Raw genomic sequence first — 18,322 nt, 5'->3', positions numbered from 1 at the left:
CAGTCTCTGTCTCTTCATGGGTTTCTCTTCCTCTCCTCAACTCTTAACTATCCTCCCAGCTTCTGTTCTTGTTCTACCTATCCTCCCTGGGCAATCTCATTCACAACCATCCTTGTCATTATTAACATTATATGGGAATAACTCCCTATAGTCTCTAGCCCCCATCTCTCTCTCTCTTTTATTTAAAGATTTATTTATTTGTTTGTTTGTTTGTTTGTTTAAGAGACCGAGTGAGTGAGAGAGAGAGAGCACGTGCTCACAAGGCACAGAAGAGGGAGAGAGAAGGAGAAGCAGACTCCCCACTGATCAGGAGAGCTCAATGCGGAGCTCGATCCCAGAACCCTGAGATATGATTTGAGCTTAACCAACTGAGCAACCCATGTGCCCCTCCAGTCCCCAACTCTTCCCTGAGCTTCAGATTATTACACCACCAATCTCCTAAACACGGCCTCATGTATGTCCCAAACCCTTCAAATCAATTCCAATTTCACATCTTTTTCTCTTCATCATTTAGCCAGTTGTTCCCTGTGTTGCCCATTTCATCTGGATACAACCTTCTGCCTAGCTATCCAAACAAGGCACCTGCCAACTTTAACTCTTCATTTTGCTGTGTTATCTACATCCAAGTTTTCCTAATGATTTTTATCAACTGAAGATTTCTTGAAAGCATTTCCTCTCCGTGCCTCTTAGCACTTCCCGAGAGCAGAAATTCTGTTTGTTCCCCTTACTTCATTTTTCAGACACCAGGGGATAATGGCCAAGATCTTAAGCATGACATACAAGATCTTCCATGAGTTGAGATGTCCCTGGGCCTACCTATCCTGACTCATGTCCCTCTGCCTCCGCCTTGTAATTTACCAGGAAGTTCAACAAAAATCTCATGCTTCCTGAACATGCCGCACAACGAGATACCCCTGCCTCCTTAGCACACACTCTTTCCTCTGTCTACATACAGCTCTCCATTTCCTCTCCCCCTTCCACCCATCCCCAACACTTCTCACTCATGAACTCCTGCCCTCCAAGATTTAGCTCAACCATCACCATTTCCAGGATGACTTTTCACACTCCTCCTGCCTGCAGAGCTGCCTCTTTGGTGCTCGCATAGCACCCCATGCTTATCTCTAGCACAGCAAATCCCACACTCTTCTAAAATTATATATTTATCTATCAGTGTTTCCCGACTAGACTATAAGCTCTTCGAGGCAAGGACCACTCAGAGTATGTACTCAACTTGATTCCTCTGCATGTTAATACTAGAGGTCAATAATGTTCTGAGGTGTCTTCAGACCTCTGTGTCCAGTGGACACCCCACGTGAGCCTTCCTTGGTTATGGGGGCTCTGCTGTGGCTATGATGTCTTCATGTTCAAAACACATGGCAATGTTGGTTGCTATCACCACCCTTCAGCCTGGAATGGCAGTCTCCATTGCAGTAAGAGTTAAAGGAATAGAGGGCCTTAAACAAACTAAAATTAGCCATTCCTTGCTACTCAACATAGTCTAAGATTTGGCAAGACAAATCTCTTGGGCAGATACAGTGCTGACACAGCAGGATGAAAAGACGCTCAACCAATGCCCAGCAGACTCAAAGAGGAAAACCTGCAACACCTTTACCGCAGGAAATTCTGAGTTCTGCTGATTCATTCTGACTTAAAGCTGCAATAACACTTGAGTAAGGAGCACCCATGCTGACTCTGCATTTTTTTCTGCAGAGCTCACAGAATTTGGCATACAAGAAATTTAATAGTTGTTCTTTATACTCTTTTGCAATTTCTCAGATATTGACTGTGGTCACCTACATTATAGTGTCTGATAGCATTACGTGGTGTCTTTCTGGCAAAGATGCCGTCCTGGTCAAAATACTGCTAAGAATGTAAAATAATGATTGGAGCTCCCTCAGCTACAGAAAATCATACAGGACATATCTTTCACCAAAGAAAGTCTCACTGCTAGCTCAATTAGAAGCTAAAGAGTCCTGCTTAAGTAAATAGCTCTTGTTCGTGCTTTGTACAAAGATATCTGTACAACTGGTTCCAACTTAGGAAACAGCACTTAAGTATCAACATAAACACATGCTCAGAGAAAAGCTAGGTGAATTTTCATCAGGACCAAATCCCTAAGAAACTGTATTAGAGAAAATTACGAAGCAAAGAACCTTCTCAACATCAGCATTGCAAGTTATCATTTTCTTTGTTCTTTGTACGAAAGCCATGCAAACTGCATAATGAAAAGTAAAATGGAAGAAATTTCTAGACTTACGTCTAATTATACTTGAGTCAGTGATTTATCATGCTTCCTATATAGTAATCATTATAGTTAACATTTAATTAACTAGCATTACTTCAATATTTATTCCATTTAAAATCATACAGTACTGTATCTGAGATATTTAACAAATTAAACGTTAAATGCCTTTTTTTTCAGGAAAAGAAAAAAAAAGAATTAACCTCAGGCTTTTATATTTTTCTTTAAGTGCAATATGACATAATCACTAGAGAATATCAATTGCTTCAACAAGGGCACTATTTTGACTAAAGCATCATTATGAAGTAAAGTTTTATTGCACTTGCTTCTTAGCAGGATTATTATAACTAAATACTTACTTGTTCAGTGCGAGGTCAAGAATGAATTTGGAGCCAAAGGCTTCAATCTGGAAGCTTGCCTGGGCCAGATGGACAGCCTATGGATTCAAAGAGACAGAAAGAACCTTAGCTTACTTTCCTGTCTTTAAAGCTATTGTATTGATATCAATGATATTAAATAAGAAAAACATTTTTATGGATTGATGCACTTCTTCTGAGATTCTTGTGTAACAATCCATTTCTTTAAAAAGATACTAGGTGCATTGTCGTGGCTTCACTTGGAAGACGTAAATACCTGTGTAGCAAAGAACTAATAAAAGACAATCAGTCCTTTAAAATGAACCCATTGTGATAAAAATCAAGAGCATATTCAGCTGGACTTTCAAAGTGACTATGATGAATTATGCAAAAGTCTGACTAATTAAGGCTTGATTTCAGCCTATTTTTGTGCACAAAGCTAATAAATTCTTTCTGCACACCTAAGTGAAAAATCATGTCAGTGCTCGGCTCTTCATCAGAAATTGGAACTTTCTCTAAATGGTGTATCAGCAGAATGTGTCAGTAAAATGCAACCTTTTCCCTTTGGAAAGCACTTAGAACCATGCCCCTTATGAATATTCAGAGTTTCTGTCCCCTTTAAGGGTCATACATTTACAAATACTGTTGTTATTGTGCCTTAGCTCAAAATACAAAGATTATCTCATCTAAACCTGAGTCATATGTACTAAATGTTGAAGATTAACTTAGTTCATGGAAGTATCTTTAACAAATGCAAATTAATGAATCAATGTAGTTTTGTTAAAGTACCACCCAAGATAAAATTCTCCTTTATCTCCCATCAGAAAAAAAAAACAACAACAACCGAACAAAGAAGGATAAATGCAACACCTACAGTCACTCCCTCTCCCTACTCACAAACATCCTTCCTGCAGACTTCATTCCTAAGGCTCAGTGGTGTCACAAATCATCTATGACATGGTCCCTAGTCAAGCACAACTGCTGATGGGATAATCACTATAATAACCAAAATACAAAATAAAAAGGAAATTAACAAATATTAAATTTTAAATACAAAGCAATGAGAAAGAAGGAGCCCAAATTCCTGACACCTTGGCACACCACGCCAAACCCCAAAGAACCATGTAGAACAGGGTCATCGCACTTGATCTGGGCTTCCTGCACGCAGACAACTACATGACAGAGAAGGAAATTACTGTCTTGTTCAATGAGGTCTCCATCAGCAGCAGCAGAACCTCTATCTTCTGACACAATTATCATATACTCTTTAATCTAAATTCATTCTGTGTCTTGAAGCCTTAATTTTTACATGAAGATTTTGATGAATAATTTGTACAAGGGAAAATTTTTCCATTTCTGAGTCCCAAAAGTTTTTAAAAAAAGAAAACTTACTTCCTGAGGAATAAGATAAGCCCTTAGGCCTATGTTCTATTAAGAATATTAAAGAGGAGCGCCTGGGTGGCTCAGTTGGTTAAATGACTGTCTTCAGCTCAGGTCATGATCCCGGGGTCCTGGGTTCGAGTCCCACATCGGGATCCCCTGCCTGCCCTGTGGAGAGCCTGCTTCTCTTTCTCCCTCTGCCTGCCACTCTCCCTGCTTGTGCTCTCTCTCTCTCTCTGTCAAAGAAATAAATTAAATCTTTTTAAAAAATATTAAACAGCAAATTAGAGTTCATTAATGTCACCCTGGCCCTAAAAAGGTGATAAATGGACCTCCTTGAGCAACTTTATAAACACTAAAAAGACCTGACAGTAACCACTAAAAGGCTGACCTTACATCAAATAAGCAATGAGACAAATACAAACCCCAACAAAAGCCTGTTGTAAAATAAAGTAGCTGGTGGGAACCACTTACCCCATGTTCTAGACTTGGTGGGAGTAACACAATTTGAATGTCATTAAATACGTTGATTATGAGTCAATGTGACAAGATTCAGTTTAATAGAATTTAATGAAGGTGCTACCAAATAACATTAATATTGGGATTTTCCTTTTGTTTTTTATCTATTCACTCCCCACACAGGTGTTAAGTCCCACTGTGTGCATAAAGAGGTCTAGGACTCAGCCCCTGCCCTCAAGGGCTGTCTTCAGGGAAGCAGGGAGAGCTGCCAGCCTCAGGAGGCTTCAGGGGCCACAGGAACCATTCACTGACAAGGTGAAGTTTAAAAAAAATTTCCAAAAGATGACTAAGAATCCACCTGCCAGGAGAAGAAGAGATGTTCAGGGCATGGTGGAAAACATTTGCAAAAATAGTTTTAAAAATCAATACGGGAAAAAGCCTTTTTAAAATTTTTTTAAAAAATTAATGTGGCCTATAAAGAAAATAACTTTTAGAGGAAATGTCAAACACTGAATCTGAAAAGGTGGGCTTTGTGTGATGTGCTCAATGACATGGTTGATCTCAAAGACAGATGTGTGGCCCAGATAGCAAGCTCGCCTCTAAACGTGCCCCATGCTCACTCTGCACAGTGTGTGACGCATGACTTAGCATCGCCACCATCACCAGCATCAGCACCAACACCACCATCCTCACCACCATAAATAACAACATTATGATACAAACATATTGACAGACTATTCTCTACAACAACTGAAACAATCACAATGCCATCAACAACATCCCTGTTTCTCCATAGGGAAAGAAAAAAATCTGATTGTAGTACCTTAATCAGTAAGAAGGTTTTAACATTTTAACTTATTGTAATGCAAAGAGGCAGCACATGTTCCTATAAAAAGACTGAAGATTTCCTCAAGCATTCATCTTCCTTGCACATACCTCAAACAGAATTGGTATACTCATCTTATATATCTGTATCCATGTTAAAAAATTTCAATACAATGGTGTATATTATGTTTCTTATGTTGTTTTCTCTTTCCATTGTTATACATTCAGCATTTGTACAGAGAAATAAGTACCCAACAAATGCTACTTTTCTCTATCATTCCTCTATTTCTCCTCTGTCTTAGACATGATTAAAGTAGCTTTTAACTTCTGGAATCTCTGTGTCCCATACCAATTGATCATGTTTTATTTAACAAAATACTATGCAGTTTTGATAATTGCCAAATTTAAATGTTTCAAATCAGGTAAAATAAGTCCTCCTCATTATTGTTTTCCAAATTACATTTTTGGATATTCTTCATTTTTACTTCATATTAACCTACTTCTTCCAAATGACCAAAAAAATTAGAAGAATGGCCAAGATGAGTAGAAAGCTTTATAATATGCAGCCACATCACTTAGTTTATTAAATATTTTAGAGATGCCTAACCGACCAGGACCACTAAAACCCCTGAAAATACAAAGGCTACCTCAAGTATTGCTCTTCTTTTACAAAGAAGGAACCGTACAGTGAGGTTTAGAAACGTGTTCAGTAGCACACAACTAGATCATAGGAATACTTCAGAGAAAAGTTCACAAACCACACATAAGGTCATAATGGGTTATTTTCTCCTTTGGGATATCTGTCAAATAGACTTGATGACTAACACTTGTTTTTACAAGGACAGTCACTGCAATTGCACTGGGGTAAGAATGCTGGGTTTTACAGTCAAAGAGCATCATCTCCCGACAAGAATAAGCACATCCCTGGGCTCAGAATTACCACCCTGAAGGGCTAAGAACAGCTGTTGCCTAAGCACCTTGATATATTTCTTTTGACTCAGAATCTGGCACAGGGAAATTACAGGAGCTCTATAAACAAAAACAACTAAACTCAATTATATACACAAACCTCCTTCACTGAAGAGCAATTTACACATTTTTTTTTTAAAGATTTTATTTATTTGAGAGAGAGAGCATGAAAGGGGCGAGGGGCAGAGGGAGAAGCCAGCTCCCCGATGAGCAGAGGGCCTGATGCGGGACTTGATCCTGGGACTCCAGGATCATGACCTGAGCCGAAGGCAGTTGCTTAACCAACTGAGCCACCCGGGTGCCCGCAATTTACACATTTAACAATGTGCTTTTGTTTTCTAGTCCCCCCCCCCCCCCCCGTTTTAGGAAATGGCACCTCATGGTATCATATTAAATAACTTTGGAAGATGGTCAGGTTCCCAGTGAAGACTGGCTTTGCAGCTTATCATCAAACAATGTTATGATTTTGAGCAATCGTGTATATTACATAAGCTGAAGAGCCACGGTTACATTTTCTTGGGACTTAATATTCTAAAACAGTTGACGTTAATATGGACACGAAGACAAGAGAAAATTATGACTCTCTCTACTTACAGAAATAGAAATCGGGCATTTCCAGAGTACATATGTTTTCATGCAAAAATGCCTCACATATAATGAGCGTTCACTCAGTATTCTTTACTACTTGGCAAGGATTTGTGTTTTCTACAGAGTGCACACATAACTGTAACTAAATATAGGGGGTGGAAAGTTTACACTTTCCCAGAATTCAGAAAATATTATGAGACTGTCATAATTCAGTAGAAAGTGAGCAACTTGAATTAAGGTATCAATGAAATCAATCATAACGTCGTCTGAGCAAGTGATGTGCTTTAGTACACTCTATAATGTGCATGGTGTGGGAAACAGAAGAAAATGGGGAAGAAGTTCTCCTGCTCTTAACATATATTCAGTTTACTTAGGGAGACACTCATTTAAGTAATGAAGAAAACTTCTCTGGAGTAGCATAACAATAAAACAAGCAAATGTTTTACAAATGGACTGCAGAAGCCCTGAAGAGAATGAAGCAGGCCTAAGCAGACATTAGTGGGAAGATTCCAGCTCTGCCTCCTAAAGAAGAGGGTTGTGGGCTTCTAGGAAAGAAGGTGCTAGAAAGATCAAAATGCTGTCATTAGAGTTAGAACACAGGATTAATAAACTGTCTTTCTTAGTAGACAGAATCACGGAAAAAGTAAAACAGCAAAGTAGCTGATTATTAGTGAGACTGTAGGTAATTTTTTTCTTTGTTCTTTCCCTCACTGCTACAATATTGTTCATTCTATGTTCATTAAAATATTTTACTTATAGTGTATGTGTTTCCATCTGTGTATATAAACCATAACCTTTTCAGGAACTGTTTTCCTCTTCCTTTATCTTTTTTGCTTCTGGTTTTTTGCCCCTACTCTTGATTTTTCAATAGACCCTCCAAGAGTTTCTACTCCCTTCCCTTCAAATATAGGGGGGAAACTTCATAGACTCTCAAACACCACTTTCTTTTGAGGTTCAGGACATTTGATGGTGTTTCAGAGAAGGTGGATTTGGAAATTCACCAACTAAGAAGGAAGAGAGCAGCTACTCATATCCTAGAGGCAGCCTGCTTTGTTGTAATGGGTTGAGTTGCTGAAGGAAGAAGCTTCATTATGGAGCCTTGTACCAACGTGGTTATACAGAGTGGTTTTCTGCTCTTTCTGCATCACAGGAGACACAGAGTCCAGTGACCTGAATAATTAAATTAAAATAAGAAATAATCAAGTTTAAACTGGAATAAACTTGAGGAAAAGGCATCCCTTTCTTTAGATCATAGAGGCTTTTCCATAAATAACTAATCTGGGTCTATCCTCCACACAGCTCAAGAAACACAGAAATCTAGCTTGTGGAACTTTTTCCTGTACAGTGTAAAAAACTCAAATATGTAAATATATCTTAGGAGTTTGAAAGTCCAAAAGGAAACATCAACTGACCATTTTTAATTATACCTAGTTCCAATCCCTTATCCTAAGTTTGCACATTGGTGATTACCAATATGATTGAGACTCTTATATAATAACTATATAATAATTAATAATAATAATTAATAATAAAAATAATAATGGCCTAGGGGAGGCTGGGTGGCTCAGTCAGTTGAGTGTCCAATTCTTGATTTCTGCTGTGTGCATGATCTCGGGGTAGTGAGATAGAGCCCCACGCCTGGCTCTGTGCTGAGCATGGAGCCTGCTTGGGATTCCCTCTCTCTGTCTCCCTCTGCCCCTCCCCCTGCTTGTGCAGGCACTTGCTCTCTCAATAACTAAAAAAATAATGCCCTATATTTCTTGTGTTTTAATTATCTCAACCAATCAGAATAATATGGCACCCTGTGCAGTTAAGGTAGTAAACGGATGTTTGATTGCCTTTTTATAGAAGAAAAACATTATTAGAAGGCACACAGAAGTTAAATGATTTTTTGTTCAAGGTCACACATCAAAAGAAGAAAGATGAAGTGTCTGCTTCAGTTCAGTGAGAAAAAGTGCCAAGTTCACACCAGAAGTCCGCATCCCTCCAAACCTCAGCATTTTCTGTTATTAAAACATAAATAATAATAATAGCTTGCCAATAGGATGAGGATGAGGATCAAATTATATAATAATGTAATCGAAAGTTCCTAGAAAAGTTTGGCCACATGGAAAGAGCTCAGTAATTTGGGAAGAAGTGGGCAAAGTAGGAGGAGAAAGAGAAAAAAGAAGAAAACTATATTACTGTTTTGGAAAGGTTATCAGTCAGCTCCACCTTAAAAGTTCCCTCCCAAAAGAGCTGGCCACCTTCTAGAAAATCCAGTGTGCATTTATACTCTGCAAAATTTGCAAATTTTATATTTTTTATTGATAACTACCATTAGGCATTATGCTTTGACTTTGTTCACATTGTCATGTGTTTAAAATAATATGAATCATTTTCCTGAGATGTCGAACAGCTGCAAATGTTACACGAAGGCAATTTTGCAAATTAAGGTAATTTGCTGAAAATTCTTCCCAAGATGCATTTAAATAGGTAGCTTGTGGGAGAGAATATCATCATGTTTCCTTCTAGCATGTTCCAATTCACAGGATTACTGGTTAACCCATTAACAAATCTGCACTGAATCCCAACCTGGTGTGAGATAATGGGGCCAATGTAAAGATCGAGAAGAATTAGTATTTATATCAAAGTTTATAATGCAGTAAGGAGAAGGAGATGAGAAACCACAAAGAATAAGAAACATAATACTTCAATTAAATAACATAATAATGAATATTATTTGTAAAGATGCCATGTAAAACTCAGGAATGATTAACTGCCCAATGGTATGGTATGGGTAACAAGCACATTAAATTTAAGGGGCCAGAACACTGAAGATTGCAGACAGCTGAGAAAAGCTTCCAGAGAAGTCTTTCTCAGCATTTAAAGATAGGTAGAATTCAGATAGCCTTAAAATTGATTTCATAGGATGAAATTTCAGAGTGTGTCTAAGTGTTTGCTAATAAACAGAGACTTGAGTAACATGTTTTTTAAGTCAAATCCAGGAGAACTTCCATTCTGGAACACTAAACTGCAGTCTGAATCGTGGTAGGAATTAAAACACGTCAGTTTATTATAAATTAAAGCATTTCACAAGATCAGTAAGTCATGTGAGCACATACAAGTGCAAAAAAATACTAGTATATTTTGTTACTCAAGCTATCTTTAGCCTTACACTAGGAAGCTGGAGCCCCCACCGTGATGGACATTTCAGAAGTAACACCAGAACAGCAGCAAAGCACACTGTTCTCACAAGACACATGCAGATCAACATCTCCCAGTGATGGAGGCATGTCATTGCTTGACCTTGTTCTCTGAGCCAACCTAGTCAAGAAAGATAGAACTTCAGTTCTGAGGGAAATCCAGCCAACATTCAATTATCCAATCTGATGGTACAGAAAAAAAGGATAGCATGTTGAGTTTTAACTTCTGACCAAATCTTTCCCAAGAGTGCTTTACTAAATAAACCAGTTTTAAAAGAGATTCCAGTTTCACCTTCTTCCCTCTTCTTATCTATCCTCACTGGGTTTATAGTGATAAGATAGATCCTGAAGAGAAAGAGGAAAATGGGCATTGATAATCCAAACAGATACTCCAGTGAATAAATCATGAGTTAGGTGCAATAAAAATTTATTTTTAAAATTCCTTGTGGCCAGCCAAAGAAGAGAAGCTAATAATATTTGAGGGGGGGGGGGCTCTTTTTAGCCCTAAAGAGACACACTAAGATCTTCATTAGTGATCATTTTGTAACTCAGAAGAACTCTGGAAAAATATATCTTCAGTGACAAAACATCTTTGGACATGTCTATGAATTGTCTCCCATACATTTATCCCTAGTGATTAATGTTTGCTGGATACTGAGCTGACAGTGCCAACTCGAGAGAGAGATGAAATCATAAGCCACTAGAGCTCTTGCTCTTTGAATATGGACAAATCATTAAAAGTATCACTACAGCTATGTTATTTAGCTTTCATATATTTTCTGAAAGATGAGTAAAATACAACTATGACAACAGTTACCATGGAAACCGTTTCTTGCTGCTGCCTTCCTGAATAGTAACATTTAATTTGATGCATTAATCTAGTAGCTGAGGTATGATTCACCTTTTTTTCTCATCAATTCCTACATCACCAAACCACACAACCCCAAGGAGTGATTCTCTCTCTGCTAACGCTCTTTGTCATAAAGTAAGAACATATTTTGTCTTTCTAGCCAGAATTATTGAACACCCACTAAATAATCTAAATAAAAGAATAGAAATAGAGTATAAGTTTTAAAAAACAAACAACACCAAGCTCCACGCTGAATGTCAGTGACTCATTACATGACAGATTTTTTAATTTGCTTATATAACATCAATACTACCCTGAAAGCCCTCCACGAGGAGGCTTATTTTCCTTGTCTATCAACTCTGGTCCTTGGAATGCTAGCTACAAGAGCCCAGTGGGCTCAAATATCTATCCAGAGAGAAAGAAAATTCTTTAACTGAGATCTTTATAATGACCACACAAGGATTAGTTAACAATGAATGAATCTGAAATACAAAAAGAAAATTATGATAGAGTAATTACACAGTTCACTTGAGCATTTTTATATTCAGCAAATCACGAATGATATAAATTCAAGTATGAATTTCCAGTTTTCCTAAGAAACTACTGAAAATGTATAACCAAAGGAAGCTAAACAGACCTATCCAGACCAGATCTCTGGTCTCTTAAGATATTTTTATTCTATTGATCCTCATTGGTGTGTCTCCTACTATTCTTGCTCAGAGCTGATTTGTGTTTGGATCTCTACCAACACCATTATTTCTAGTTGAAGAAATTCCCCAGGCTACACTTATGAGTTCGTCAGAAATACACAGCTCTGTGACAATGGTATTCGTAAGTGGTCTTTGTTTTCCTTAACTATTCTCTGCAAGATATGTGTCACAAGTTGTATGCTACTGGGTTGATCCTCCTTATGTCTATAGGGACCCAGCTCCTTCTACATTTATGGATTAGAGAGAGTTTTGTGTTTTCTGGTTCTCAGTTGTGTCTGGTTCCTTTTCTTTGTTCTGATTTCCGACCTTAGCTATGGTCATAGATGGGTTGCATTCTGCTCTTTTGGATCATAAGAGTAACTATCAAATGAGGGACCAACCCAAAAATGGATTTTCCCATTTTACAAACATGTGGGTGCCATTAGACTTCTTCACTATTAAGAACTATTCCTGGACATAGAATCTCAGTTGTCAAGCATCACAGTTTTACTCAAAACAGGCATAAGTATGATACACATACTTTACTCAAAGCTAGATATGGAAACACTAATATTGATGTGACCTCATTTTCTCTAACATTCATCTTTCACAGAATTCTGAAAAATGCCAACAATTCAGCATGTAGCCATGTAATTTTTAAAACTATAATATTTAAAATATTAACAGTAACACAGAATATCATGCCCATTTTAGTAAGCAAATGATAGATTTCACCATGTCTACAGAATGTTTTAGGTTCATTAAAACTCCATTTTAATTTCCAAATAAGAATCCAAAATTACATGGAATCTTGAAAACATATGAAAATAGAAGTAGTACTTTGGAATATATCGTTGTCTCAGATCAAGTGCTACCTCATTAGCATCTACATTATATATGAAATAATTTACTGATTCAACAAATAATTATTGTATCTACCATGTTTCAAGCAGAGTTTGCATTTTTTTGTGTATTGGGGAGCAGTGGGGAGTAATACAATCAACAAATAAATTAGACGATAAATTAGATGATAAATTCTACAGGTAAAAAGAGAGAAACTGACAACAATACAACAATAGTAAGGGACATTAACATCAACATCCCATTTATATCAATAGATAGATCATTCAGATAGAAGAGATCAACAAGGAAACAATGGGTTGAACAACACATTAGACCAGATGGACTTAACAGATATATACAGAACATTCCATCCAAAAACAGCAGAATACATATTCTTTTCAAGTGCACATGGAACATTCTCCAGGATAGATCACATGTGAAGCTACAAAACAAATCTCAATAAATTTAAGAATAAATTAAGAAATTTAATAAGTCATATTGAGCATCTTTTCTAACCACAACAGTCTAAAATTTCAAAATCAATTATAAGAAAAAAACTGGAAAAAACACAAACACATGGAGGCTAAACAACATGATACTGAAAACCAATAGGTCAATGAAGAAATCAAATTAAAAATCAAAAAATACATGGAGACAAATGAAAATGAAAACAGAACAGTCCAATCTTTGGGACACAACAAAAGCAATTTTAAGAAAGAAATTTATAGTGATTCATATCTACCTCAAGAAACAAGAAAAGTCTGAAATAAATAGTCTAAACTTATACTTAAATGAACTAGAAAAAGAACAAACAAAACCTAAAGTTAGTAGAGAAAAGGAAATAATAAGAATCAGAGCAGAGGGACACCTGTCTGGCTCTGTCGGTAAAGCATGTGACTCTCAAGCTTTGGGTCGTGAGTTCAAGCCCCAAAATAGGTGCAGAGCCTACTTTAAAAAAAAAAAAAGATTAGAGTAGAGTAGAAATACATGAGACAGAGACTGAAAAAAAGCAATGGAAAAGATTAATGAAATGTAGAGCTGCTTTGTCTAAAAGAAAAAAAAAACTGATAAACCTTTAGCTAGACTCATCAAGAAAAAAAGAGAGAGGTCTCAAGTAAAATCAGAAATGAAGGAAGAGAAATAGCAACTGACATCACAAAAATACAAAGAATTCTAAGAGAATACTATAAAAAATTATATGCCAACTAATTGGACAACCTAGAATAAATGGGTAAATTCCCAGAAATATACAATCTTCCAAAACTGAATCAGGAAGAAACAGAAAACTTGAACAGAGTGATTACTTGTAATAAAATTGAACCAGTAATCAAAAAATTCCCAAAAACAAAAATCCAGGACCAGATGGAGCCACATGTGAATCTTATCAAACATTTAAAGAAGAATTAACGCCTTTTCTTCTCAAACTATTTCAAAAAATAGAAGAGAAGAGAAAACTTCCAAATTCATTCCACAAAACCAGACCTAGGGGCACCTGGGTGGTTCAGTGGGTTAAAACCTCTGCTTTCGGCTCGGTCATGATCCCAGGGTCCTGGGATTGAGCCCCACGTCGGGTTCTCTGCTCAGCAGGGAGCCTGCTTCCCCCTCTCTCTCTCTGCCTGCTTGTGATCTCTGTCAAATAACTAAATAAAATCTTTTAAAAATAAACAAAAACAAGCAAACAAACAAACAAAAACCAGACCTACCCCATGGCCAAAACCAGACAAAAACATGACCAAAAAAGAGAATTACAGGTCAATATCCCTGATGAACACAGATCCAAAAATCCTCAACAAAATATTAGCAAGCTGAATTCAACAATACATTAAAAGGATCACACACCACAATCAGAGGGGATTTATTCCAGGGATACAAGGATGGTTCAATATTTCAAAAATCAATCAATGTGATACATCACATTAACAAGAGGAAAGATAAAAACCATATGATCATCTCAACAGACACAAAAAAGCATTCGACCAGAAAACATCCATTCATGATAAAAACTCTCAACAAGGTAGGTCTAGAGGGAACATACTTCAACATAATAAAGGACATATGTGAAAAACCCACAGCTAACATCATACTCAATTGTAAAAAATGGAGAGCTTTTCCTCTAAGATCAAGAGCAAGACAAAGATATTTACTTTCACCCCTTTTATTCAACACAGTATTGGAAGTCCTACCCACAGCAATCAAACAAGAAAAAGAAGTAAAAGGCATCCAAATTGTTAAGGAAGAAGTAAAACTGCCGGTACTTGTAGATGACATGATACTCTATAGGAAATCCTAAAGATTCTGTAAGAAAGGAAGAAAGAAAGACAGAAAGACAGACAGAAAGGAAGAAAGAAAGACGAAAAGAAACTATTAGTAGTAATGAATTCAATAAAGTTTCAGAATACAAAATCAATATACAGAAATCTGTTGCATTTCTACATAGTAATAAAAAAGCAGAAAAAGAAATTAAGAGAATAATTCCATTTACAACTTCACCAAAAAGAATAAAATATCTAGGAATAAATTTAACCAAGTAGGCAAAAAGAATAAAGTATGTAAGAGGTACAAAAATTTAGATCTGTATATTATGGAGACGTGATAATATTAAGTTGGGGGGACAAAGGAGGATTCATTTGGGCAAATGTCAAAGGTGACATTTGGGCAAAGTTTGGGAGGTGAAGGAATAAGCCACATGGATAGCTGGGGAAAGAGAAGTCCAGGCAGAGGGAACAGCTAGTTGCAAAAGCCCTGAGGCAGGAGCATATCTGGTATGTTGAAGACTAGGCCAATTTGGGTCAAGTGGAGCAACTTAAGGGGAGTATCATAGGCAATGAATAAGAGAAGCAATGAGTTATCAATTGTGCAGGGCCTTCTAGCCACTGTTACAAACTCTGCCTTTTACTCTTCCTGAAATAGGAAATCACTGAGGATTTTAAGCTAAGGAGTGACATGATCCCCTTTCCATTTTTCAAAGTTCACTCAGACTATTGTGTTGACAATCACCCAATGGCTGAGGGTTGGAGGATCAAAGGAAAAAGCAGAGGGTCTAGTTAAGAGACTGTTGCAATAATCCAGGTAGGAGGTGATGGCGGACTGGACTTGGGAGTAACATCAGAATTGACAGGAAGAGATCAGATTCTGGGTATGCAGTGAAAGCAAAGTCAATGGGAGTTGCTTACAGATTAGATGTGGTTAGAGGAGGTATGAAATAGAGGAGAGAAGGAAAACCCCAGAATTTTTGGCCTGAATAACCAGAAGACATAAGCAACATATCAACATGGGGAACACCTTCTGGAGAAGGTGGGAGTGAGAACTCAAGACTTCCATTCGGGACCACTAAGTTTGATATGCACCTTATACATACATGCAAGTGGAGATACGGAGAAGGCAGATAGATATAAGGCACGAAGTTAGACCTTTCAATTAATGTTTATTGAGTGATTAAGTGAATTAAGAAGTAATAAATGAGGGGCGCCTGGGTGGCTCAATGGGTTAAAGCCTCTGCCTTCGGCTTAGGTCATGATCCCAGGGTCCTGGGCTCGAGCCCCGCATCGGGCTCTCTACTCAGCAGGGAGCTTGCTTCCCCTCGCTCAGCCTGCCTCTCTGCCTACTTGTGATCTCTGTCTGTCAAATAAATAAATAAAATCTTAAAAAATAAAAGAAGTAATAAATGAGTAAGTGAATAAGCACTAAATGAATGAGTGAGTAAGTGAATGAATATTGGGGACACAAAAAAATTCCAGTAAAAGAACTAGTGAGGAGTGTATAATTCACCAGATAACTTACTGTCTGAAACAGTAAGTGCTTAAATAAGAAAAATAAGATAACTGGGGGGGGGGGGTTATTGTAGAGATCCGTACAAAGCAACCCACTCGCTGGGTTTTAAAATAACGTTTTCAATTAAAACAGTGTCACTTTGGAACCCAAGAGGTATATTATGCACCACATACTCCCTCAAAAGAATTCAAGTCCAAGAGCATCATTTTTATATGTCTTGTATGTATGTGCTAAAATTATAAAAGAATGATCGGCAAATGAAGAGGGTAGTTCACTAACAAACCACACGGATTGCATGCATGGATGTATATAAATATATATTAAGTATTCTTAAGAAACAACACAATGCTGATCTTTGATTTCCCACAAAACGATTTCCATATTCTGGAAGTCATTCTATCTTAACTGCTTTTAATATCTTAAATGTGTCACTGCTTTTAGGTATACATTGTTGTTGCACCTCATTTTAGAGATTTTTAAAGGTATGCATTTATTGATTTTAATTTACTAACTGTATCTACCACCTTAGGGGCCTGAACTTAAGTCACAGAAATTAAGGTATATCCCATGCCCTACTAAATAATGCACATTTCTCAAAGTCTTTAGCCAATTTGGTATTAAAGTTTATATTGCAAAAATTAGAAATGAAAAGAAGCAAGAGCACTGTATAAATCTTTTCATTCCTACATCTGTTCTTTGGGCTGCTACTTATATTACCAAATGACAGGAAGGAAATTTCTCTTCAATATTTTTTTAAAATCACAATGTTTTTAATTTCAATAGTTTCAAAGAATAAGAAAGAGATAAAGCAATTTTTAAATTTTCATTTTATTTCAATCATAGTTATTTTAGGTCATTTTCTTTTACCTAAAATAAGCAAATAACTCTACCAAGGAAGTATCTAATTAATCATGACTAGAGAGGGCATGATGTTAGGAATACCTGATAAATAGTCTTAAAAAAAAAAAAAACTTCTTTTAGAATATGAAAATCTTTCCACAAATCTAAGACTGTAACATTTAACATTGTTTTATCTTAGCCAAGAAAGAAAAGAGCCTTTTAAATTAAGACTTCAAGCAAACTCTTCTTTCTGCTTTCCATTCCAGGTAACACTAAATTAGCTAGTTTCTCATAAAATAGAAAATATAGAGTCTGCAAGAATATTGTAGTAGTTATGTCAGGGCAGCAAAAGATAAAGTCTCAGCACACAACTAGATTTATGTAGGAAGCAGTGTTTATGTTAAAGGATAGAAAGAACATTGCTCCCATTTTCCTAGCCTAGAACTTATAAAAGTTCTAGAACATGGTTTCTCAACCTCAGCACTATTGACATTTGAGGTTGCATGAATCTGTGCACTGCCAGATGTTTACCAACATCCCTGTCCTCCAAACACCAGATGCCAGTAGCATCCCACCCCAAGTATGACAACCAAATCTATCTCCGGACATTGCCAGATGTGCCCTGGGGAGAGCAAAACTGCCCCTGGTTGAGAAACCTTGATCTGTCTGTTCAGGAAATACATGAATTTATGTAGATTCCTCTAGATGCATTGCCTTTATACAAAATTTAACCTTGATTTCAAAGTTCATTTTCAGTTGTCACCAAAGCCCTTGAAACAAAACAGCAGGAAGCAGCTGATATCAACAGAAAAGGGGAGTTTGGCTCTTTCAAAAGTTAAATGTTATGTAACTAAGAAACAAATTCTTAAAATTTATACCACAGAAATCCCCCCAAATTAAACTTAGGTTTAAATCTGTTAAATGAGCTCACTTGTATTCTTCCAAAAATAATGAAGAAATACAGCAACTATCTACACAGTCCAGAAACTTGATCTTCTAGAAGGATGCTTAATGTGGCTTTTTTTTTCCCTCTCAAAGTGGCAGCTTCTTATTATCATTTGAAATGTCATTTGGTGACTCAAAAGAAAACAACTGTAATTTAAAAAGCAAGAAATGAGGGGGAATAAATCAGTATGTGGCTTCCGTTTAGAAGTTACTAAGCCATCTTGCCATGATTAATGTAATGTGCTTTCTCCATGGGCATAAAACCCCAGGTCTCTAAATATCATTTATATACTGGTAGCTCCCATATTGACATCTCATTCCAACCTGTCCCTGAGACCATGGCCAATTTACTCTTCAACATATCCACACAGATGACCCAA

At 36.9% G+C, this 18,322-nt stretch overlaps 1 protein-coding gene across 1 annotated transcript in view; it reads right to left on the bottom strand.

Moving 5' to 3' along the window:
• LOC111143916 (ADAM metallopeptidase domain 23) overlaps positions 1-18,322 on the bottom strand; it is a 162,734-nt gene that overhangs the window by 117,990 nt on the left and 26,422 nt on the right. Inside the window, exon 3 of the mRNA XM_022497947.1 lies at positions 2,602-2,678. Coding sequence (XP_022353655.1) covers positions 2,602-2,678 — 77 coding nt within the window. The remainder of the gene's footprint in view (positions 1-2,601; positions 2,679-18,322) is intronic.

Source organism: Enhydra lutris, unplaced genomic scaffold, assembly GCF_002288905.1.
Source record: "Enhydra lutris kenyoni isolate GAN:26980312 unplaced genomic scaffold, ASM228890v2 scaffoldscaffold1, whole genome shotgun sequence".
Lineage (NCBI taxonomy): Eukaryota > Metazoa > Chordata > Mammalia > Carnivora > Mustelidae > Enhydra > Enhydra lutris.
The sequence above is the reverse complement of the archived record's forward strand: the minus strand, read 5'-3'. Positions and strand labels throughout refer to the sequence as shown.